Consider the following 27,407-nt stretch of genomic DNA (forward strand, 5'->3'; position numbering starts at 1 on the left):
AATGTAAAATTAAGTTCCAGATGAGATTTCTGAACACTCTGTCCTTCTACAATTAAGACATAAATATACAATGGCTTCACCCATGGAAGTTAATCCCATCTTTCAGAAATGCTTTGGATGAACTCTGGAGGCATAAATATAATGATTACCCCAGAAAATGTCTTACCGGAGTGAGTCTCTGATTCTTCCGGTCCCAAGACTTCGACCTTAACATGACTACCCATTATCTTCTGTTAAATAAAGTAAATCCAAATTAAAAATAGAATCTGTTAATCACTCGCAAGTCCCAGGAACAATTATTCCAGCATGGTGTAGCCAGGGGGACTCATGAGTGGTGACAGCGTATGGCTCTAGTAGCCAAGCACAACAAGTCATACAAGAAAAAGAAAAGCAAGAACTTCCTACTGGCTCAGCCTATGCAACGTGAACCAGCGATGTCTTTTCTCCAAACACTTACCTGGCTCCCCACACAGAATCCTCCCTGTCTGCAGAAGGAAGATGACCAGAATAATGATTATTCCCTCTGCAGTGCCTTAGAAAATACCAAAGTGAGGTCTACCTTGGGCATGCAGGACCGGACTAACTGCAAGCAAGCGAGGTATGCCCTCCTTCAAATCAAACTGTACAATATCATCCTTTTGCTGAAGTTGCACTTTGCGGCAGTTTCCCTATTATAAGCTAACACTTATGCTAATCTAGTGGTCCTGCAATGGGAGAAACAGTTTTTGTTCCCACATGAAATGTATAGGTTTGTTCGACTATACAGGTGTTTTGTGGATGACATCCTCATAGTTTGGGGAGGGACTAGAGAGGATTTTAAAAACTTTTTGTGCTATTTGGAAACAACAACTTCATTTCTTAGATTTACCAGTGAAATTTCATCTGATGTGATACATTTTCTAGATGTGACTTTGAGATTACATATGGATGGCTCTATTAGATCGACCCTATATAGGAAGTCTGTATGGAAAAACAGTTTACTTCCTTTTGATAGCATGCACCCGAGAAATGTGTTTCCTGGCATAGTCAAGAGCCAGTTCCTCAGGGTGCAGAGACTATGTAGTGAGGGACCTTCTTTTTTGAGAGAAGCAGACATAATGGATGGTCTATTTCTAGATAGGGGCTATAACCGCACTATGGTTAATAACATTAGATGGGACACCCTTGGTGGTTTAGATACTGAGACCCATATGGAGAGGTCTATGGATGGACGGTTGGCTGTTTCTAGGAGCTATCCTGTTGGTAGTAAGCCCTTTAGATCGACAGAAATGGTTAAGTTTATTACCAAATATACCAGTAATATCAATGCCATCAAAACTGTCATATCCAGTAATTGGAATGTACTTATGATAGACAATAGTACTAAAAAGCTAGTAGGTATTAGACCAGGTTTTGTTTTTAAAAACTGTGAGAACTTGAAGATGATTTTGTGCAATGACCACCTTGTTGCTTCATTACCCACAAGCCTTATGCCACTACCTTATGGCACCTTTCCTTGTCATCACTGTAAATGGTGTCCCTACATAGTAGATACACAATCATTTTGGAATCCTCTCACTCAATTTATGTTCCATCCTAAGTTCCATGCTACATGTAACACCAAGAATTTAATACATCTTGCAACCTGCAATGACTGTGAAGCGTTTTATGTAGGGCTGACCACCAGGAGGTTGTAAGATAGGATATACAATCATTTGTATGATATCCGGAAGTCTAAAGAAACCAATGCCCTAGCCAAACATGTAATGGAGTTTCCTTTACATGGTTTTTCTTTTAGAGTGTTACAAATATTAGGACAGAGACAACGGGGTGGAAACCTAGTCAATGAGCTTGCATTGATAGAACTGAAATGGATTTTGCAACTTGGCTCACACATACCCCCAGGGCTTAACAATTATGTGTCTCTGAAACCAGTACTTGAGTTGAGCAATACATAATGGTGACATGATGCATTTTTATTTTTATTTTTATTTTTATTCTTATTTTCATTTTTTGTTTTATTCCTAAGTTTATATCAAGAGGTTTCATCCTCTAGATTTACTTAGATGTTGCCCTCCTATATTTTGTCTTTATTTATGGCTGTTTTCATATTGAGGCCATATGTGAGGCTGCGGTAGATTACATTATATTTTATGCATTAACATCTTATATGTATATGTATTAGTACTTTTACCTTCATGTATGTTTATATGAACTTTTAACGCATATGTTTTCACATAATATACATTTACATCTTTATATCTTATCAACATGGTTTCTTATTACATTGTGGAAGCCTAGTTATTACTATTTTTATATTTTTCTATATGTGAGTTTTTTATGTGGTATTTCCTTATGTCTTAAGTTATATATCTTAAATAGATGGCCTTCGAAATATGAAGACTACATAATTTATGATGTGTGTTATAGTTTGTCTTATCATATTTACATCTATCTAGTATATGTATTTATTTGTTTATCTATTTATGTACTTGATATGATTCTGGGTAATGATAGACTTAAAGAATTCTAGATGCCATATATATGCCAAGTGTTTAGTGGATTTACAGCGATGATGCAGTTTCAACTGCACTCTATTTTTACCTTGACAGATTAATTTGTTTGCATTTATATATAACTTTTCTAGATTTATATTTAATAGGTTTAAGTGATGTAGTTCAATTGAGACATATTTGGTTTTTCTTTTTGTATATATCTGTTTAGATCTACGTTTAGTAGGCTTATAGTGATGCAGTAGCTCAAATTGAATTGTATTTAGCTACTACTTTGATAGATGCATTTGCTAGTGTTTATATGCATTTTTTAAACGTAAATATGTTAGGAGAGCAGCGATAATGTGGCTGATATATGCATTTAAATACGAATTCTTTTTTGGTATGTTGATTGACTGATTAACCAATTAATTTTCCCGCCTTGCTGTTAGTAAGGAATATAAAATGGGGTTGTTGTTTGTGTATTTTATTGTCTGATGAAGCGTGGGATGACCCACGCGAAAGCGCTTACTTCACATTTTTGGATGGAATAAAGATCTTGTTTTTTACTACATTTTGCTGAACGCTTTCATTTTGGTCTTCATCGTGGTTTGGTACTCCTTTTATTATCTACAGTTTCCCTATTGTGATAGAGAAAGGAATTTAAAAGTCTAGCTGAAAATTATTTACAACCTTATGTTATGCCTTACTAGATGCTTTCTGCCCTTGCCTCTACCCAAATGGATCAACCTGACTGGTGTCCCTCATCGTAGTAAAGTGGTAGTGAGACAAGCACTGACATTTCTTTTTAAAACTGTCTGAAATTGTTGAGATTTAAGAATAATGTTTGTATGGTACAAAAGGAGTGAGGCTATCATGCTTTCCCTCACAATGCCAACACCAGCAGGACAGTAGTGACCAAATCACAGAGCTCCTACGCTGTATATTATGGTACGGGGTGATACAGTACAAAAGTTATATACTGCTCCATAAAACATGACAAAGTATGAAACAGAATAGCAGAATGTTAATGTCTACATCATAATTTACTGCTATTTCTTTTTTTTTTCTCTGTACCATCCAGATAGTAAAGCTGTTCAGTTAAGGGCTGATATGCATTCAGTTAGGTTGCAATGAAACGCGCTAATGGGAAAGTGCATTTTGCTCCACTTGTTCTGTGTACATTAACTTAAGTCTTGTGGAGAAAAATCAAACGCAAGAGACAAGAAGGATTGGGCTTTGTCTTGAACCATGTGTGCAGTAGTTTTCACTGTTTGTTGTAGTTAATCGAACAGCATAATAGGTTTCAACTGACGTGTGCTTTGGCTGGTTCAAAATATTGTTGACTGTGTTATTTTTATTGTCATTTAAAGAGATAAAAAATTAAAATGTATAAGGAGAGGGAAGGGAAAGAAATCTAAAAGAAAAATAATTTCTGTTTTATACCTAGATCTACATTTGTTCTGATTGACATTTTTGTCATCACCTTTATAGATCTTTATATGTTACTCATATACAATGTTTGCTTAATAAGCCTCCCTTGCTTTGTGCTTGTAACTTGAACTGGTTAGATACTTAAACAATAGATTATTTTCCATATCTGACAGAATCTTCAGCTAAGAGCTAGATGGATAAGCTAAGAAGGGTGCCTGATGGCAACCTTTGGAATTAGATTAATGATGTACATAATTTGTAAATTTAGTTATTCTACTTTGGTTGACTATCTAATTGTTTCTAAGACATGATTTCCTGTCTATTTTTTCTTTTTTTCTCTCTCAAATATAGGGGTTATGTGGGTAGGCAGTAGGGTAGATTTGAGAGAGCTTAGTGCTACATTCTCATTAGCTGTTACACACACACACACCTAACTTATGTGTTAATCTTGAGCCACATTATAGTTCCCTCCCCATTGGTCACTTCATAAACTTCATTATCTTAACTATAGGCCCCCATAGATATAGATCAGGTGTGGAATCTAACTTCCTGGAATGAGGGCTCCAGGACAAAAATAAAAGGAATCTTCTAATACACCTTTTGGTAAAAGCAGAAGCAGATATCTGTTATATTCAGGAATCACATATGGTAGATGATGACTGGATCAAGGAAAAGAACAGGTAATGGATAAAACACATTATTTCATCAGGAAACAGCCACAACTCTAAAGGGATAGCGATTATTATTAAAAACTCATTTAAACCTTCCATTATAGACTAGGGTACAGATCAGGAGGGTAGATGGTGCTGCTACACATGCCTAACTCCACTACTTACCAAACCAATTATGTTCCTAAACCTATATGGACCATGCTCAGGACAACAGGAGTTCATCTTAAAAATCTATAACATTTTGCTTAATTTCCCCAATCATTTTTATATCCAAGGGGGGATTGGAATGCAGTAATTGACTGTAACATTGACTGCACTAGTAAATCTAAATAATACAACACACAGGCCTCCCTTGCTTTAATGGAGCTAATCTCTGATTTTGGTTTGGTTGACCCTGTGTCTTTTGATAATCATGCCTGGAGCAACAACAACTACACATATTTCTCTTGATGCCATAATTCTTGGTCACGCATAGACTTCTTTCTAATGTCAGGCATACTAACAAATTGGCAAATAACATATTTATCTGAACCCAGATTTTTCTCAGACCATTCAAAGATTACTTTAATGATAAACTTTGCAGTTAACACATCTGTACTAAAGAAAGGTTTCAACTGGTCTCTCAATAACAACATTTTACATGACTCGACAGTTACTGAGGAGCTAGCCAATGTTCTGACGGAGTTCAACACAGACCCCCGGGACACAGATATCCCATATGATGTCCATTGGATGGCATGTAATGCTGTGCTTAGGGGTATTCTTATCCAAAAATCTACCTACCTTAAAAAAAAGAGGAAAGAAAAGGAGAACCATCTAATATATGAGATTAGTAATCTAGATGATAAACTTCAAGTTAATTACACTTTAGCAATGGAAACTTAAATAATTGATAAGCAAAGGGAGCTATTTGACCTGCACCAATCCAACTACTCCCTACAAGAATTAAGATTTATAACAAAATATTCTGAATGGTTACAAACCCCCTCCAAAGCACTAGCTAGGCTAATAGAAAATAAGCATGAATCACCCAGAATAACCCTTATCTATCATCAAGATGCACTTTACAAATCAGATACCCAAATTATTCATTTATATCATCAAGTATATTCTGATAGCTATGCTAGTAATAATCGCTAAGCCCCAATCACAGAGAGATAGAAAACTATATTAACAACATCCCATTCCCAAAGCTAACTGAAAATCAGAAAGCAATCCTCTCTGCCCCACTGACACTGCAAGAAGTTATAAAGGCCATTAAACTAGGGAAAGCTCCAAGTCCAGATGGATTTTCCCCAGATTTCTATAAAACCTTTAAATACAAGTTTGCTCCCATTCTACTTAAGCTATTTAATTGTATATCCCTCAATGGTATTGCAGACCTTTATATTAACCACTCAAAGACCATACTAATCCCTAAAAACAGCCTGGATAAATCAAGCCTTAATGAGTACAGGCCAAGTTCCCTAATGAATGTTGACATTAAAATTCTGTCATCCATACTAGCCAAAATACTTTAAAAAGTAATCTCCTCCCTAATCTCTGCAGAACAAGCAGGTTTTATGTCCAACAGACATACCTGGGACAATACTCTGACTATGGAAACCATGATCAACCTTACCAAGAAGGATAAAAATCCAAGATATGCAATGATTCTGGATGCACGTAAGGCATTTGATAGGGTCAATTTGAACTTTCTGTTTACATTGCTATCTTACTTTGATATTCCTCACAAGTTCATCAATATCATTAAGATCTTATACAATAGCTCTTACATGCACCTATATATAAATAAGCAATACTCACAGCCAATAAAAATGTCAAATGGCTCCAGGCAAGGGTGCCCTCTGTCCCCTCTTCTCTTCAACTTATATCTAGAACCTTTCTTCCTATCCATATTACGAAAAACATACCACTCAATCCCCAAAATACTAAATACCACCACCAGTTTGACCACACTTGCAGACAACCTGAATCTATATTTTGAGCATCACTTGTCAGATACCAAGAAAATAGTCTCTACCTTGAACACCTTTGCCCATATCTTGGACTACAAAATCAACCAAAATAAATCCTATATTTTCCCAATCAATCCTTCAGCCCATAGGGAGAACTTCTTTCCAGATTCACCTTTACACGTAGTATACTCCTTCAAATATCAAGAGGTCTGTTACGACCACTCTTCTTCCTCCATATTGCAGTCCAATTTAACTAAAGTATGGGCAGCACTCTCACAAGACATGTCTAGATGGCAACAGATGAAATGTCCTATGTTAGCTAAAACATCATTAAAATGAACATCCTCCCAAAGCGTCTCTATCACTTTCATGCTCCTCTTTCCTCCATTCCCAATGCATTTTTCACTAAAATTCACAAAGCCTTTGCGAAGTTCATATGACACCCGAATTCGGTAAGGGTGTCATATCAAAGACTTACCCTTCCAAAAACTAGGGGAGGCCTAGGTATGCCTGATCTTCAACTCTATTACAGAATCATGTACGCCAATAGATTAATTACAGTTGCCAACTACCATCCAAACTATGTAACATGGACCCCCCCCCTCTGGGTAAAAACGTGGCATAATCATGCTCTGAATAATAAATTTAACCCCAAAGCTCTCCCCTTCTTAAGACCATTAACTCTTAAGAATTTAAAGCTGCAGCATACCCTGAAGGTTAAAATCAAATCTTTCCAAGAGTTGTTTAAATCCCTGAATCTAGAAAAAGCTCTCCTCCTTTTCCAACCCATTCACCTAAACCCGAATCTCAAATTGAATTGTAGCTTGATCAATCTGGTCGACTACCCCATAATAAAAGAATGCACACTATGGGGTATTCATGGGAATAGGCACTCATCACTAACAGAACTTTGAGTTTTCTTAAATTTACCCAAAAAATACATCATAACTTTGAGGCAAATAAGGGAAATTATTGCATCTTTACTCCAAAACTATACCATTGCTGAATCTGACATCAACCTGGTTGCCAAGCTATTGCAAAACTTAGCCAACAAAAAGAATATGCTGTACCTCTCTTACAAACTTATAATCACTATTCTATATCATGAAAAAATTGTGTACACAGACTATTGGAATCAACAAGGGGCAAATCTGCTAGTAGAGCAGAAACTCTCAGCTATTAAAACCACGCTTTTGTTTTCCCCATTTAATTAAGCTCACTTACACACAATTTATGATTACCAACAACTTATACTACGCCAGTCCACGTAAACAAATTTAACCCAAATGTGTCCACCACATGCCCCTGTTGCTCATACCCGCATGCTGACATCCTACATATAGTATGGTTTTGTAGATACTTCCACAGTATCTGGTGCTCTCTCAAGGTTAGAGTTGACAAGATGGGGTACCATAAATCGACCCTGTCATGGAAAATGGCACTGCTACATGTTGCCAATCTTAAAATATCAAAACTAAGATTACGTATCTTAATAACACTTTGTTTATTAGTTAAATTCTACATTACCAAGCACTGGCTAGATCGTTCTAAGATGTCCTTGAGAGGATTTAGGTTTCTGGCTGTTAAATACATTACTGCACAAAAACTCTTAATAACAAACTGCCACAAGCAGGCCTATTACCAGAAGTTCTGGAATACCATATTCGAGCTCTTGACTGACAACTCGTACTAATAAACTAAAGTACTACATCACCACTAAAGGCTCCAGTCTTATATGCTTATTTAATTATTTCCTTCCCCCCTTTATCCCCACCCTGAGTATAAGGTGGCTCAAGGTAAGTATTAAATCTTCCTCTCTATCTGTTCCATAAGTTTTGATTTAAGGGCAATACAGTGTGTGCAGTTATCGTATTTACCTTTTTTCATCTAGAGGTCTCATTACGTTTATTTCCTGTAGTCTTACTATTCTTTAGCAGCACAATTGTCTATATTGTATATAATAAGTAGTGTTATGTTCTCTTCTGTATTCATTGCTAAAGTGCAATTGAGTGTGATATTTGTGTATGGCAAAATCAATAAAATGTCTATTTGAAAAAAAAGTATAAATTAGAAGAAAATAATTTCAAATCTTAGAAGGACTGATATTAATTGTATTAAGATTGTGATACATCTGGACTACAATTCACTAATTAAATACTATTAAAAAATTATGTTTCATGTCTGGAAATGGATGACAGAAGTGTCTGCTTATGTTTCTCAATACCATCATATTTGCCACATTTAAACTCTGCATTCTTGTTTCAGCCAAAGCAACACTGTAAATCAGGAGGACAGAGAGTATTAAGTATTCACTCGTCAGCAAGCACAGAACTGTTGGATAAATATGTTGATGAAAACAAGGAAGCTAAAGACAGCAAAAAATCTCTTTGTGAGTATACTGCTATAATATACAACATAAATAAATAAAGGGAAGCCATACTCTGCAAGTTATGTACCCATGTTTAGACATAACACTTGTTTACATTTGTGCTAATTAGCTGCGCATCATTATGACAGCTGTTTACAGATATTGCTTATTTTCATATAAAAATTATGCAAAAGGGAAGAAAGCAAGGATGCATTTTCTGATGCAGCAATGAGTGCGAAATGTCATGATATGCCACATCTGAGGGCAGAATAAATACCATGTACATTCCTACCCCCACACCCTATTTGATGGTGATAAATGCCATGAGTGTACTAAATGAGGTGTTGCCGTAACCACAACATGTCGTATTGTAATGAAATGGACATAACAAAAGTAAAAACTAATACTTACCATCACACAAACAATACAACATAACCACAACATCATATTATAATGAAGTGGATGTAACAAAGTAAAAACTAATAGTTACCACCACACAGAGAATACAACATAATCACAACATTATATTATAATGAAGTGGATGTAACAAAGTAAAAACTAATACTTACCATCACATAGAGAATACAACATAACCAGAACATGTCATATTATAATGAAATGGGTATAACAAAGTAAAAACTAATACTTATCATCACACAGCGAATACAACATAACCACAACATGTCATATTATAATGAAGTGGACATAACAAAGTAAAAACCAATGCTTATCATCACACAGAGATTACAACACACACACAAATAGCAAAGACTACAGTCACATACTGGATCTCACCAAAATATCATAGGTACAAGTTAGAGAACTGTACTTATTGGAATAAATTTCAGAGCAGAATGTCTCCTATTTGTGATTAATGCAAGGTAGGTGTTAGTGGAGATATCAAAACATATTGAGCATGATTTATTTTTCTTTATTAATTAAGTTTTATTTGCATTTTTGGTAGCAATGTAATTATAACTGATGTACTTGAAAACGCAATTTTTAAATGCAGCTTTTACTTAAAAGTGACATGGTAAAACCCTACACCTTTTGTTTGTATATGACTATCTACATCAGCTCACAAAGGGATTATTAGTGAAATGTGCTAATCTTCTTCAAGAGATATCACTACAATCTTTGATTTTAATTCAGGAATTTGAATAATGCATCACTGCCATTTCTTTTATGGTTAGTTTGCAGATGTAGATTTATACTAGAATCTGTGTGGGTATATGGGAATAGAATTCAAAATTATTCCTGAGTTTCCCCCGTACATGGTCAGACAGTGATCAATGTGTTGATTGCAAGTAGATTTATATGACTTCACACACGCATCAACATAACATCTTTTCTCTAGCTAACTTTTTTATTGGACAACTGAAAGCTATGCAGTCTGTTTATTGAGGAGATATGGAGAAGTACTTTTGAGTAGCACTAGTATAATTTCTTGTATTAAGTGCATGGAAATGTATGTCTATGAAAATACAGATTTTTTTTTTCTTTTGAGGCTGCTTTATGCCATAGAATAATTAATTTTGAGTCAGACTGATAGAGATGTAGCCTATTCTAAGGAATAAGAACTTATGATTCTATCACATATACCTTTATACTACTGTAAGAATTGTTCCAGTACCCCACTTTCACATAAGACAAAAACACACAACTGATGTTATGACCAGTTTATTCTACCAAAGTGTAACTTTTCATGAATGAAATCATCAGAAGTAAAACCAACATCCTCTGACACCACATTTTTAAAACACACTATGCCAAGTAAATCAAATAAGTTGAAGCAGCCTGGCCACTTGGAAGTGACCACCCATGCTAGTCACACCTGTTCCATTCCAAAACTAGTTTGCATAATAACACATTAGCTATGTGGAATGTTGTGTGCAGGTCTTTTACCCATTCCTGGAACTAACGAGGGTTGAGAAAAGGAACAGAAAGAATAAAAATGGGGGAAGGTCATGCAGCAACCATTGTTACATTAAATGACCCTTAAACTCTACAGACTAGTGATTATATACTGCAATCCTTCCTCTAGTGAAGCAACCTCATTAGCTCACTATGCACAGAGTGAAACGATAAAGTTTCTTCCCACAAGCTTCATTTGTCCCTATGCCTTGCCCCCCTCACAAAAGACAAATGCACATGACTGCCTTTGCAACCAGTTTATTAATTCTAACAAAATATAACTTGTCATGAATGAAATTATCAGTTCTAACATCAACATTCTACAATGTCACAGTTTTAAGCCCTTCCATGCCAAGTAAACCAAGTAAACTAGAACAGTCTAACAACTGGGTAGTATCACAAACTGCCAAGGCTGGTCGTTCCTGACCCATTCTAAAACCAAATGGTATAATATCAATGCCCCTATACTGAGCATGAAACTGACAATGTGGAATGTTGTATACAGGTCATTTTTTTTATTTCTGGTGCTACCACATGTTCAGGAAAGGAAAAGCAGAAATGTAAAGGAAGGAAAGATATGCAGTGACTGCCCATCAGGCTGATCAATAAGGGAAGCCCCTCTCCCATTTCGTAACATGGCATAAATAACATCCCAAGCAAAAAAACATGAAATTCTAATCAAAGTAACTTGCTGTTCAAAGGTTCATAGGTAGGTACTAGGCTATTGGCACTAGGGCCTATATAATCCTAGCCAAAAAAGGTACCCTGGCTTTTTCCACCCAAGAAAATTATTTTCCTGTGCCCCTGTCGAGCAGAGCCACAGAAGTGATCCCCGGGGTAAATTTCCTATTTCCCATCCAATCATCATGATATTTCTTGAAGAGTGCTGATCAGAAGCTTTGTTTGACATCAGTAAGTAGTATGTTTCAGAGTATGGGAAGACTTTGGGACAGGAATCTATCCCTCCAGCATGTTCTGTTTATTGTGGTGACAAGGTGTAGGTCCCTAGAGTGTGTAGCTTGGAGAGATTGGGATTTCTTTAAGTGGAGCATGTCCAACAGCTCTGGGTTTGATTAGGCAGAGATCGCCTCTGAGTAGGCGATATGTGACAGAATAAAGCTGGAGTTTTTTGAGATGGTCTGCATGGGCATCTGTTTGAGGCCAGTAATCCTCTTTGTGAGGTATTTCTGTCACCTCTCCAGTTGTTGTAGATGTCTTGTGAGGTACATACCAAAAGGGGCACTGTACTCTGTAATGGGTCTAATGAGTGATGAGTAGTTCAAAAACTATTAGGCTTGAATAGTATCAACCATAATAGTTTTTCCTTGGGGTCAGCAAACTTTGCAAAAAGGAGGCTAGATGAAGACTAAAAGTATTCTAGCCAGTGTCTGAGACATAAGCGTCATACTCTTAATACCAAATGGGATCTTTGTCCACAAAGGCTCACTGATCAATAACACCAAAAGCCAACAATGTACCAGCCCAAGCTACCCTATGATTCAAAACATTATGAGTTGATTCTAGATCCCCAAGGTTAACCCCCCCTTCCCAATATAATCTGGGTAAAATAGAGAACTAGGAACCCAATAGGCTGAGGAATAATTGTTAATTGGAGACCAGATCTCTCAAAACATTGGGGTTTTACATATATCATCACCACCACCTAAGTGAATAATTACAACATGAACTTGACCTAATTATTTGATAATGTTCTGTATATGCTTCCACTTTGGGCCACCAAAACATTTCCAGGTCTTATTGCAAAAACAAGGATCCAGACCCCAAACTGAACCTCCTCAGTGAACTTTTAATCTGTTGACATCCCAGACCACAAAGGAATGCCCAGTAATCAAAAAGTGTAGGATATTTGTTATTAAGCAAAAGAATCATGTCAACTAATTCTACAAAACAATAAAACAGAATATTAAATAAAAGATATAAAGGCCAATAAGGGTCACCTGTCAGCTCTATTCATAACTTCTACTGAGTGGTTTTCAATAAAGAGGGTGATAGAGCTAACTGTTTTAAAAGAGTGAGATGAATAGACATTACAGGGGAGGCCATGATAGGTTGGGCTTGGCATAAACAGCTGTCCATGTCCCTGGATACTAGTGACATACCATTCGAGGAAACAAACACTAAGCTATCAGCTTTATAAGACTTAGATAAGTCTACAAAATAATAATCCAAAGATGAGAAACAAGCAAAAGAAATGGGGATAAATCTAAAGTCATCTGATGGTCCATGATTGATCTTTTTTAATCTAGCAACCAGGACTAAATACCATTATCAATAACAAACTGCTGGTTCCAGTTTAAAGTACCCATTAATTCAATTATGTAAAATGTTCCTACATATAACCAGATGAGATTATAAGTATGATGGTATAAGAGAAAATGAGGAAAACATATGAATAGTATTAAGGTAAACAAACATTTTCGGATAAGTACCAGGAAGAAAAAGGGGAGGTTTTGAACAAGGATAAGATTTTGGAATCTTAGCTAAGAATATAGTGCTTGGAAAGAATATAAAAAGTAAGGGGCTGGAAATTTATCATCTGGGAGTTGTGCATGTACATAGCCAGGTATCGTTCAGGTATTCTCTTGTTTGTGCATTAAAACAGTTGGTATTTACTGTGTTTCTTAGAGTGAGAGGAAGGGAGTTCCAAATTTTGGCCAAGAAAGAGGAATGCAAAGAGTCACCAGCTGAATCGCTAGCTTTTGTAACAGTTAATAACATTTTGCCAGTGGATCTCAGCTGTTCACTTGCATTATAAAGTTGTAGAACATTTTTCAAACTAGGGTATTTGTCTGGATAATAGATGAGTTTATTGGAAGCCTTAGCTTAAATTACTAACTTTTTTTTTTTATGACCAGACAGTGATGCATCCTATAATGATGTTTGGTGGGAACATTTTGATATTTCATTATAACATTATTCCAAGAGTGAGAGTTGAGCGGATTGTAGGTTAATCAAGATGTGAGCAGGGTAAAGTGGTGTAGAGTGTGGATGAGAAGGGATTGAACAATACTTTCTATTAGAGTGCACCTGGCTTTTGAGTGGTGTTTCTTACTGTTTGTTTTATGTAATTATCAAATTTTAAGCTTTCATCAACAGGGACTCCTAGAAACTTATTTTAACCTACAAGTTCTATGTTGTTGTTAGAAGAAAGCAATTTTGAAATAATTTTACAGTCATTTGAATACTCTGGGGTAAATGGGATCCGTTTTGTTTTTAAGGGTTAAAACAGTTGTGTATTAGACAGCCAGGCCTCTGTAGTGGATAAAGACTCTTTGGAAAGTTGTTTTAAATTATCTGTGCTTTTAGCAGAACAGATTATTGTTGAATCATCTGAAGTCTTTATGATAGTGGCTTATTTAGAAGCTAAGTAGAGATCATTAATGAATGTATTGAGCAACAGGGGACCTAAAATGGATCCTTGAGGAACATCCACTGTAATGGGAAGGAAAGAGATTTCATTTTGCCATATTAGTGCCTGTTGCCTATTTGAAAGGTAGCTGAAGAACTAAGAAAGTGAAGCTTCATGAATTCCTAGGCAAGCTAGTTTTTTAAGCAATTTCTGGATGGAAATAATGTTGAAAGCTTTTGGAAATTCTAGGAAAAGTGCTGATACTAAGCTCCCAGCATTTCAATATTGGTTAATGGATGATATAAAGCTGAGCGCTGCACATGTACTATGAAAATGATGGAACCATGCTGTATACAGGAATGGAGGCAGTTGTCAGTGAGAAAGCTGAAGAGTTGAGATGGATACACTTCTCCAGAATTTTTGAGAGTGGAGACAGTATGGCTATAGGTCTGACATTTAAGAGCTTATGTGTGTCTCTCCCTTTACAAAGAGGAAGAATGTAGCACCTGTTCCACAGGGTTGGGTCACAGCATTCAGTGATGGAGCTGTTAATTAGGATAGAGGGAAGAAAAGCTAAGTCATCAGCAGCAGTTTTTAAGAACACAGATGATATGTTATCAGGGGGAATGGTGGTAGGTTTAAGGTTAGTAATTTTTTCTTTTTGATTGTAGAAATTGAGAATGGTTTGACTGCAAGTATTTTGGGGCTAGCAAGGGAGGAGAGAAACTTGAGTCTGCCTATGCCAAGAGTTTAATAAGAGAGATGTACAACGCAGTAATGCAACCAATACTATTTTATGGTCCAGAAACTTTGTTAGTAAAACCTGAGCAGTTAAGGAAGCTAGAGGTGATGATGATGAAGTGCCTGAGATGGGTGGTAAGATGCAGACTGTGAGACAGATGAAGAAATGAGAAGCCTTCTCTGACCACTGCTTTAAGCTAATTGTGCTGACTGGTGGTTTATTCTATGGGCTCCGCTAACTGTTTCACTGGGGATGACTTTATAATCATTGATTCTACCCTAGTAGAGTACTCTAGGAGTAAATCTACTTAAGTTGATGTTGACCACTCTTGTATTTGATCTTATGACGGTCTCCCTTGCTGAACCATTTGTTGGTCACCATCAAACCATGCACCAGACAGAAGTCCAAAATGGTCTGTCCTTCTTTATTCCTATTGGCACACCCATGTGGACCCAAGCAGTTTGTCTGTCCCATTATATGCAGTCAGATCATCCATTATCAACATCAATTCATGATGGCCTGCTTTGTCAGGTCCTGCAACTGTTGTCTGAATGCAATCTTCTCCTCAATATCACAGCCCTGCTGTTGGGCATAGTCTAAGGTTATGAGTAACACCTTATCCTTACAATGGAATCTGATTGTCATGCGTCTGTCACTAATTTATTTATTTATTTATTTTACATTTGTTAACTGGAAAAGTCTGACTGGACACATATCCATTTTCAGCAGAGGCCCGGGGAGAAAAGCTCCAGTAGCATGTCATACAAGAAATTTCAACAGAATATATTACAGAGATATAAGTTCATTGGAAACAAAATATCAGGAATAGTTTAACAATTAATTTAGTAGTAGATTATAGTCTAGTCATAAAGACATGAATTCAAAAAGGAATTTTTTTTTTTTTTTTTTTTTTTTTTTTAGCATCTCTCTCTCTTAAATTGTGAGTACTCTCAATGTTTCATAACAAGAATAGCTGGGGTCAACAAACTTTTACAGAGGAAGGTAATTGGGGACATTTAGTAGAGAATTTGAACAAGGTATTGGTGTAGATTAGCCTGGGGAGTAGTAGCATGAACATAGCCAATTGTGTGAGAAGTGGGTTCTCAGGAGATAGTGGAAGTTATTTGATTGGGTAGAGAGTTCCAGGTTTTGGCAATAGTGCAAGCAAAGAGAGATTTACCAGCATAATGTTTGTGCCTGATAATGCTTATTAGGTTCTGGGAGGCAGATCGTAAGGGTCTAGTAGGTATGTGGTCGTTAATTAGATATTGCAGAGTAGGGTTTTTTTCAGGAAGGTAGAAGAGATTATGTGCTATTGTGAGTTGATTGAATAGAAGTAGTTGAGGTAGCTTGAGCCAGTTAAGATGGTTAAGGACAAGACAGTGGTGGGATTTGTAACAGGCTTCAGTAGCGAATTTTGCTATTTTGTTATAACAAGATTCCATTTTGAGCAGATCACTTTGGTGGAGATTGGTAAGGATTGGAGAGGCATAGAGAAGGATGGATAAGAGATGAGTTCTTGCAATAGTAGCTTTGCTTTGTTTTGTGATAAAGTGTTTGCTCTATAGAGAAGCCCTAGCTTTGTATTTGCTTTCATAATGGATGTCAAATCTGAGGTTATTGTCTATTTCTACATCTACACCTAGTGTGTGCAGTAGGAGTGACTTGAATGTTATCTTTGGAGTGGATGATGAAACTGTTGTGGGGGGTGAGCATGACCTGGGCTGAAAAGAATTAGTTTCGTTTTTTTGGGGTTAAGACTAAGTTTGATATTTGAGAACCATGTTTCAGCTACAGTAAAAGTGTGTTGGGTGAGGGTTTGTAGTTCATTTAAGGTGGGGGCAGCACTTATAAGGGTGGTGTCATCTGCATATTGTACTACTGATGCTGTGAGTGAGGGGGAATTGATTTGGTTGATGACTAGTGAGAACAGTAGTGGGCCAAGGATGAATCCTTGAGGGACACCTATGGATACTGGTAGCAGGAGGGACAGCTGGTCATGCCATAGGACAGCCTGCTGCCATCCAGATAAGTAGCTAGTAAGCTATGATATAGTGGAGGGGCTGAAGTTTAGGGTATGTAGAGTTTGGAGAAGAATATTATGGTCAACCATGTCAAAGGCTTTAGATAAGTCCAAGAAAATGAAAGATACAAAGACCCCCTTGTTTCTGTTGTGGTTAACTATATCTGTGAATTATAGTACTGCTGTGGTGGTGCTGTGGGATGGTCTAAAGCCATGTTGAGTTTTGGAGATTTGGTTGTTTTGTAAGAAGTACTGAAGTAGTTGGGAATGGACAACTCTTTCTAATATCTTGAGGTGAGAGTATTGCGATTGGGTGGTAGTTGGTGAGTTCTAAGGAGTTACCTCCTTTGTGTACTGGAATAATATGTGATGTTTTCCACAAGGTGGGGACTTTGACCTCCTTGATTGACCTATTTATAAGGATGGATACTGGATAGGCTACGGTGTCTGCTGCTATGTGGAGAAATTTGGCTGGTAGGGTGTCAGCTGCTAGTGTGGTTGGTTTGAGTTTTTAAGGAGCTTGGAGATTGCTTTAGTGGATACAAGGTATAGGGAAAAGTTCTTATTATTTTGAGTGGTGGGGTGTGTTTTGCTAGAACCTGGTATAGGGCTATTAGTGGTATTGAGGGCATTGGTAAGGGTTTGAACTGTCTCAGTAAAGAACTTGTTAAATTGTGTGGAAATATTATCATGGTTGTTTGGTAGTACCGGGGCTGGGGTAGTGGCTTTACCTGGGTGGATTATATGATTTATTGTAGCTCAGAATTTCTTTGGGTTATTGGCATATTTATCTTGCAAGTTTTTGTAGTAGTTACTTTTGTCTAGATTGATTTGTTTTTTTGGTTTTGTTGTGAAGATTTTGGTAGGTTTGCCTCAGATTACTGGTTTTGTTTTTTTGATAAGGATGATATCCTTCACTAACTTCTGAAGTATCTCCATCACCACAATTTCCACACCATTTCTATTTTGTCTTCTGCCTAAGTAGTAGACCCTGGATCCCAAGTAGCTTTGCTGCAATGGTCATCCAGTGTTTCACCCCCCCCTTCCCCACCTTATTCATGTGTGCAAACCCTTACTGTCACCCAAACCGTACATATTACATTACTAAAAACCCTTTCCTAAAAGAATCATTATACAAGACAAAAGGAAAAGGACAGAAAACACAAAAAACACAAAACATGTACAACACTGAATCTATCCCCTTACCTAACCTTTACTCTAATCCTAACCCACAAGCACCTGCATATTCACACCCACTACTATAACACAGTCTTGTGCATCTTCACAACTACCACTTTTTCATTCAAATGATAATTTTCCCACACAATTCTGCTCATCTACACTATATAAAACTAAATTCAGCTATATGTGATTCACTCAAATAAGCATTCAGTCATTTGCACATTCTCACTTTTTTGCACCCAAACAATCTTTCTACCAAATACACACACACACACACACACACACACACACACACACACACACACACACACACATTCACGCACCATTTATAATGTTCTTCAAATCAAGTATAGCAAAGAGTGAATGATATTCAATTAAAGGTTCCTGCCTGACCTCTCAACAAATGGACTGTGCAGAAGTAGAAAGCAACCTGGAAGCAAATCCAAGACCTCAGGAAAAATCTTCACTACAAAAACCCATATTGTCACCAAACCAAAGTAGCAAATCATACGAAGAGTGCCAGTCAAACAAACAATATGCTGGAGACATTGAAACTTCTCCAGAACTGACAAACTATACTGTGAAACATATCATCTGAAACTAGATTTTGGCTGAAAACCTATGAACTAACAAACTCCCAAATGAGTGTAGAAGGACTCAAACTCTGTACCACAAGCACTGCAGTTCACAGCCTTAACCCCCTGCACCAACTCATTTATTATTGAATCTTTATTTTCTGTCTAGCAGGACCCAGTATTGGTATAATTTTAACACAAACAGCTTTACAAATACATTTTCTCTACAAGCACTTGTACAAATCAGTTTGATTTACAAATGACATATAATTCTTTACAAAACTCCAGCTAGCTATGCTGGCATATGTCACATGTCCACTGCCCTGCTTCTCCTGGCTAGCTGACACTAACTCACATCATCACAACATGTATCAATCCCAGCATCTAAAAAGAGATGCATGTGCTGGTTGTTTTTCCTATAGCATGTCACCTGGTTGTCAAATATTATTAGTGAAATATTTCTGAACTGAAGAGTACCAACAAATGCAGATAGTCCTACATTATGCTTCATGAAATATATTTTCTAAATTTTTGTTTCCTTTCTACATTGATTTCTAAAGAACAACTTTTGTGCAGATTTTTTTTCAGACAGTGAAAAAAAGTACAAACGTTCCATTTTTCTATATACATACATAGCTCTACAAAGTGAAATTGTGTATGCTACTTTACTAAAAATAGTAGAGTTGTTCAAATTGATTATCCCTTCTTGTCTTCACCCTTATTGTCTGTATGTTTTATTTTATTCTGTAGATAGTCTAACTAGTTTACAAGTGCTTATTTTTTTACAGTTAAGTCCCACAAACCAAACAATTTCATAAAACCTAGTAATAAGCAAAAACTGCCAGTAAGATGATATAGTAGTAAAATTCATAAACTTAATAATAATAGCTATAGCCAATGTTTTCATTCAAGTCACTGTGGAGGCAGTGCTAAGAATCCATTCCATACAAAAGCCTGATAACCACAATCAGAATACTGCAGTATTACAGAATAATCTCTCGGCTTGCAACACTGTTTTGCCCTACAACATTTCTGAGCATATTTAAAGAGAAATGTGATTTCTGCTGGAACAGTCACTAATGGTTACTCTTTATAGGTGGGTCCTCTCCATCTTTAAACAACTATCATCTCACATCCAGACTCCCCCAATCAAAAATAATGAAAGTATGAGTGGCACACGGTCAATATAGGAGGAATTAGTCTATGCAATGAAATATGGAAAATATTTACTGAATTTTTCAGATACCACAGTTGATAGACAAGCACATTGGCAAGCCACAATGGTGCAAATGTGAGCAGACACAGGATATTGCCACATTTTAGCAGCTCACAAAGCATGGCATGTATATGTGAAAATCACCAACAATATTTCAGGTACAAATACTTATTGCATTGTATTTTGCATTACCCCCCCCCCCGTAAATTAAATATACCAACTCCGAGATCCCCACTGTAGTGTGATCTCGGAGTTGGTATATTTCATTTACAGGGGTGGGGTGCAAATGGGCTTGCCTATGCAGAAACATAGTACCAAGTGTGTTTACTACTTTGGCGTTGTTTTAGGTGGAGGGGATGTTATTTACATGTAATTTGTAGGTTTTGAAGTTGTGATGCAAAGTTTCAATATTATGAAATTTGATGTTATGAGTTTTAGACATTATGGGTTTTAGATGTTATGGTCTCAATGTTTTGAGCTTCGATGTTATGAACTTTAGATGTTTTGAAGGAGATGCATATATGAAATCAAAAAGATTGTAAGAGAAAGGTTGTTTTGTAAAGGATTAAATTTCATAGTTCATAGGTAGGTACTAGGCTATCTGCCCGAGGGCATTTATAAGCCTAACCAGAGTGTGTCGGCTTTCGACGCCCCATTGATTAATTAACTGATCTACTGTCAAACAGAGCAAATGAAGTGATCCCAGGGGTGTATTTTCTGTTACCCATCCACTCGTCAAGGTTTCTCTTGAAGAGTGTTAGTGAGGGGCTCTACCTGATGTAATTTGGAATTTTGTTCCAAAGCATGGGGAGTCTCTGTTACAGGAATATATCCCTCCAGCATATTCTATTTATTGTTGTGGCGAGGTTTAGCTCACTAGAACGCATGGCTCGCAGTGACTTGGATTTCTTTAGGTGGAGCATGTCCATTAATTCTGAGTTGGACATGGCTTTGTAAGTCAGGCAGAGATCATCTCTGAGTAAGCGATATGCCACTGAGTACAGCCAGAGTTTTTTCAGTTGGGCTGCATAGGACATATGTCTGAGACCAGTAATCCTCTTGGTGAAGTACTTCTGTGGTATTTCCAGCTGTTGGAAGTGTCTTGTGAGGTACATCCTAAATTGGGCATTGTACTCTATGATGGGTCTAATGAGTGACGAGTAGAGGGGCACTATAACCTCTTTATTTCTAGATGCAAACCCTTTAGTAATTAGATGGGCCACATAGAAGGATTTCCTAACTACTCTGGCAATATGATTGTCAAAGGAGAGATTACTATCAACCTGGGTCCGCAGATCTCTTATTACCTCTTCTGTATTAAGGGGGCTGCCACCTATGTGGTCATTTGTGGGTGTTTTGTTTTTACCAAATGGGATGACTATGCATTTTTTGGCATTTTAGCTTGAGGCCATGACTTTGATACCAGGTGTCTGTTGTCTCAGTAAGGCCCTTTTGGAGGATGTCCGTGTCAGCCGGAGAGTCAATTATGGCTTCCAGTTTGCAGTCATCGGCGAACTTGGTTAACCATAGCCCTCCTGTGTTTTCCTGTACTTCTGAGAAGTATATGCCGAACAGTAGGTGTCCCAGGACTGAGCCTTGCAGGACACCACTTGACTGGTTTAGAGTCGGACCTGTAGCCCGCTATTCTTGCTGTGTGAGTTCTGTCTGTAAGCCAGTTGGCAACCCATCTCATGACGTAGGGGTTTATGTTCAGGATGGTGAGTTTTTCTGTAATACCCGAGTGGGGAATGGTGTCGAAAGCCTTGGCAAGGTCAAGGTAGGCTGTATGAACCACCTTTCCCTCATCTATGGCCTTGGTGACTGTCTCGAAGAAGTCAACCAGGTTTAGTAGGCATGATCTGCCCTTAACAAAGCCGAACTGGGTCAGGTCAAGTGTTTGGAGGTTCCCAATGTCTTTGTTAATGAGTTCCATGATGATGTACTCCATAGCCTTGCAGACCAGGCTAGTCAGGCTTGTGGGGTGATAGTTACCAGGATCAGTTGTGGCCCTTCCTTTGTGGAGAGGAATAACCATTGCTGTGCGCCATTCTATGGGCACGTAGCCTGTGGAGAGGCTGAGGTTGAACAGCGTGTTTAGGTGGGGGGTTAGTTTGTTCTGTATTTCATGCAAGATGCAGCCTGGGACACCACCTGGTCCCATTGATGCTGTGTTTTGGGCTTTTGAAAGGGCTGTTTTCACCTGTATGTCTGTGATTTTTGGGACACTACACTTTTCCGGTATTGTTGTGGGCCCTTTTTGAGGTGAGAGGGGGGTGAAGTTTGCACTGAATCTATCTTCCAGGATGTTGGTAATATCAGTAGGTTCAGTATATTTTGTGCTATTTTGCACTAGTTCAGTGCATATCTGCGAGTTGCCACTTAGATTCTTAACATAGCTAAAGAAGGCTTTGTGGTTATATTTTGAATCCTTGGCTATTTTTCTTTCAAAGTTAGCCTTGGATGATTTCATGAGGGACCTTAGTTTCTTACTGATACTGATCAGGGATGTTTTTCCTTCTTGGGATTTGCTTTTTTTCTGAACTAGTTTCCTCCTTCTCTTGTATAGCCTGTTTATTGCAAGCGTCCACTAAACTGGTTTCCTTCTCTTAGAGGAGTGAGTCTTGGTTTTGCTAGGGATGGCACGATCCATGCATCCTATGCTTCCCACCATCCCAGCATCATATACTGCTAAACCCTATAGCTGGACTCAGACTAAGAAATGAGAAAAAAATATATAAAAATACAAAGCTGAAAATTGGTTTATAAGCAGATATTTAAAAGTTACATTTGATGGGAAAAGAATGACCAATTTTTCAAAAAAAAAAAAAATAGGCTATTTGTAGCTTTCTGATAAATATGATAAAAATAAAAACACTAATCAGAAAAAGGTTGTCAGCGAATATCTGGTTAGACTAATTAATTCAGAGAGAAAATTTAGGAGATGCAGTGACTAATGGTCATACTGTGTATATCACAAAAATAAACAAAATTCACGAAAGGATCTCTAATGCAATCTGCCAGCACAGAAGTGCATGGTATGTGTATGGTGGGGGTGGGGGTAAGGCAAGCTGTGCCCATGAATTGGGGAATTATAAGTAATTTAAGCAGACCTACTTAGAAAATTCATTATCTCAGTACTCAAACATCAATTTAAACTTTATAGATTTAGAATTATGTAAAAGTCCAGCATTTACATTCCCAGCCTCAGAATTTTTGATTTATATAAGAAAGTTCTCTCTCAGCTTCTCTGAATCACTCATTAGTTTATGGAGAGATATCTTCTTTAAAAGGTTAATATTTTGAACATCTAGATACATAGATCACATATTCACTAAGCTTTCTACTACATGGCCTCAGGATGAACACATAACATCATTTATCTGAATCAATAAATTATTTTCCCACTAAACTGGCTTTACAAGTTTGTCAAGCCTGTTATAGACCTTCTTTTGCCTATTGCCCAGTACTGAAAATCTGTATTTTGAAGGATTATTACACAAAGCATAAAAACATACACATTAAATATAAATATCTGTACTGTACCAGGCATTTGATGCAAACCATTTCACAGCTAGAAACAGAACAAAAATGATCTGCTCTATATAAGGAATAAAAAGAATGACATAAAACATTTACTACACAATGTTACATTGTAAAAGCAGTCAGTGTGACATACAACTTCCTAGCCTATTTATTACTGACAACACTTAAACTGGTTTACCAGATGTGTTTAATAAGTTCACCTTTTTGCAGGCACATTGATTTTGAGTCCAACATAATACCTTTATAAACTGGCATAATGCACGCATAATTTACTTTTTCATGTTGAAGATCAACAGATTTTTGTCAGGCATGCTTACTTACTGTACCTTTGACATTATTGTATACATGGTTATGTCTCACTTAATAAGATCATACATCATCCATCTACCACTTAAAGCTGAAATCTGCATAAAAATGGTAAGATATTTTAAAGCTGTATGTTGTGTATGAATAAATCTGCTCAGAATAGGTAAACAAATGATGTTCCAAACACTGAATTATAGTACAACTATTATTAAATGTGAAGAAAATATTTATTCTTGTTGACATTCATATTTGCTGGAGAGAAGTTTAATAAATGCCATACATTATAATTTTTAAAGCTCAGAAGATATTGCTTAAACTATCTTGCCGCAGCTGAAAAAAAATTATACTAGGTAGTTAGTTATGCGAACATTTTCACATTATCTGTCAAATGTCAAACATTCCATCCTTACCTACTTATTTCAATGAATGTTTTTCACTGGTTAGCTTTTTGACAACTGGAAGGGCTTTAAATATTGCAAGCAGCATTTCTCTGTGATATCTGGTGTTAGTTTTAAAATGAGACATGTTTCCTGCAGAAGACATTTGCAATTAGATAATTGTCTCATATTTGTTACATGTAAAAACACTTTAATTAACAGATTTTTTCTCTCTGCCTTTTTGTGCTGCATTATATATTCACACAACTTTCCAAGCCAGGAAAATAAGTGCATCAAGCCAAATTCAGCTCTTATTAGACAGAGGTAATGCTTAAAAGAGACAAATATTTTGCATTTGACAGGTTCTCCTATTCTTGCTAGGTCTCTCCTGTACAAAGCAATTCACGTGCATTTTCTAGGTCATTTATTACATGAAACAGCAGAGAAACTTAACTTTAGGACAATGCATTATTTTATTATTCAAAAAGAATTCTAATGAGAATGAATGATACATCATTTATATGATGTTATTAATACTTTAGAGAAATATGTAAACTGAATATCATGTACATCTTTTATGGTTATAGTACATATCAGAAGAGTGAAGCAAGGATATTTCCAAAACATATCTCGTACTTTTTTACTTAGAATATCAAGGCTATTTTGTTTATTGCCTCAGGAACAAAAGAATCATAAATCAATTATTCTGCAAAATAATATATGTAGCAAGCAGTTGTCTAAATTCTATTTCAATATCAGATATTTCATAATTTAACATCTAAAACACACACAGGATATGAACAGCATTACAGGAAACCTAACATACAGCACACTTGGTAAATGCATTGTTTTAACAGAAAAAAACATATATATTAACCTAAGTCATGATAGAAGTACATAAACCAGATGTAGAATTAGGTGAATGGAAATAACCGTATAGGTCTATCTGATAACATAGCATATGTTACGGATGGTAGAGTTTCCCCTGTATTAATAGATATGTGTGTGTGTGTGTGTGTGTGTGTGTGTGTGTGTGTGTGTGTGTGTGTGTGTGTGTGTGTGTGTGTGTGTGTGTGTTTATGTGTGTATCTGGGAAACAACCATAGAAATGAATATGAACCTTAGCATCTTAGCATTAGATAATGACTGTTTGAGCCACTTTATGTGCCCACACTCACACCTACTTTAAAAGATCCTAGTTAAGTAATGAATCCAGTGATTAATGTATCAAACGGAGGTTTTATTGAAAATACCCTTCTAGCCTGCCAATATACCAAAACAGTTATTCACATAATACCTGGCCAGGTTGCTCTTAAAAATATCTAAACTAGTACTTGCTTTAATGTAATTTCATAGTCTGTTCTATGCATCAGCTGCTCTCTCAGAGAATCAATCAGTACACTTCTCATTCCTATAGAATCTCTTGTTTTTTAATTTCTCCAAGCCTTTTGGGTTTCTAATACCATGATGGGAATGGACCCCCCATTCCTAAGTCAAAGTACGATTAAAGTTCATGAAATTAATATTGTTTTACTCTTTGATGTTAGCCAAAAGTGCTTTTCACAGCACCCGCAATGTGCCCAGTTATGACTCCTCCTGCAATTCGTACAGTGTTACATGAATTGGTAACATATCTAAATATGATTATAAATAATTTTTTTAGAAGATCAGTTGATCCTACTACTATTGGAACTGTCTGGGTATCTTTCTTCCACATGGCTCTCGTTTCTGCCTGCAGATCCAGGTATTTTATGACTTTGTGTCTCTCTGTACACAAGACACTGTAGTCACTGGGTGTAGCAATTTCAATGATCAGTGCTACTTTTGTCTTCATTTCTTGGACCACTATATCTGTTTTTTTTAGCATCTATCTTTTGAACTGTTGATATTGGGTGATCCAATATGATATAAACTTCATAATTTTCTATGATACTTTGTGGCTCATGTTTCCAGTGTTTTTCAGCCACTTTGATACCATAATGTTTACACAATCTCCCATATAACAGTCTCGCCACTTTATTATGCCTCTCAGTATACAGTCCCTCTGCCATTAGTGCATACTCCTACATAGGTTGTCTGATGATTGTCTAGAACTTTTTGTTAACCCCAAACATTCCCAGAGGTAGTTGTCACTAAATGCCCTATATACCTGAATAAGATCTCCTCTTAGATATCTGTAAGAGACATTGTACAAGTTCAGATATTTTAGCCTTTCATAATAACTTCAATTTTCACATCCATGGATACCTGTGGTATATTTCCGCTGTACTCTTTCCAGTTTACTCATGCTTGTTTTCTTATAAGGTTTCCATATTGTTATTCCATACTCAAGTTTGGGTGTAATGTAAGTAACAAACAATGGCTCCACCATTTCTGATTTCTTAGACTTTATAAATCTTTTTATAAAACCTATAGTTTCATAACTATCATTAACCAGTTGGTTGATATGATTAGAAAAACTCAAATCTTGATCTACCCATATAACTAGGTCTTTAAATGAAACTACAGTTTCAGTCACGGTGTACTGTATAAATGTTCACCTTTAAATTTATGTCTTCCAAATCTCATATGCTTAGTTTTTGATGGATTCATCAGCATATTGTCTTATGCCCAAATGGTCAATTTAGTCAAGTTGTTTTGCAAACATGCTCTATCTGTAACACATGTAATCAGTTTACCCAATTTCAAGTCATCTGCATACAGACTATAGAACACCTCAGATGAAAAAAGATAGGTCTGAAAGATACAATCTAAACAGGTATAGGCCTGAGACAGAGCCCTGTGGGACACCCGGACTGTAACCAAGAATTTCACCAGTCCAATTGCTATATGATACTTGCCCTGTCCTATTTGAAAGCCATGTAGCTTCCCATCTTATCAAAAATACATTAATACCTAGTTGTTCTAATTTATTGATCAGTGTTTTGTGTATGACCCTATCAAATGCTGAAGTTAAATCTATATAAATTATATCACAGTAGAAATTTTCATTCATAACCATTATTATATTGTTATAGAACAAAATGTCCTCTGTCACTGTTGTGGTCCCCCCAGTGGGCAAGGGAGAACCACTCTTGTCAGTCCTGGGCAAGGGAACAGGGAAGGTTTCCCTGTTATGTCAGAATGCTATGCCCATCCCTAGGGAAGCATTGGCTGCCATTAGTAATGCAGTTAGCACCATTTTTCATGTCAAAATAAAGAGAAAACTAAGATGTATCTACTCCTCCTCAAATTTCTTTGGGTAGTAATTTACTGAA

At 36.7% G+C, this 27,407-nt stretch overlaps 1 protein-coding gene across 1 annotated transcript in view; it reads left to right on the top strand.

Annotated features, from left to right (window-relative positions):
• The window catches only part of ARHGAP15 (Rho GTPase activating protein 15), a 3,416,769-nt gene that overhangs the window by 1,865,637 nt on the left and 1,523,725 nt on the right, over nucleotides 1-27,407 (top strand). Inside the window, exon 9 of the mRNA XM_044074973.1 lies at nucleotides 8,800-8,923. Coding sequence (XP_043930908.1) covers nucleotides 8,800-8,923 — 124 coding nt within the window. The remainder of the gene's footprint in view (nucleotides 1-8,799; nucleotides 8,924-27,407) is intronic.

The sequence above is a fragment of the Protopterus annectens genome, chromosome 6.part0 (assembly GCF_019279795.1).
Source record: "Protopterus annectens isolate FY-2018-M chromosome 6.part0, PAN1.0, whole genome shotgun sequence".
Taxonomy (NCBI): Eukaryota; Metazoa; Chordata; order Ceratodontiformes; family Protopteridae; genus Protopterus; species Protopterus annectens.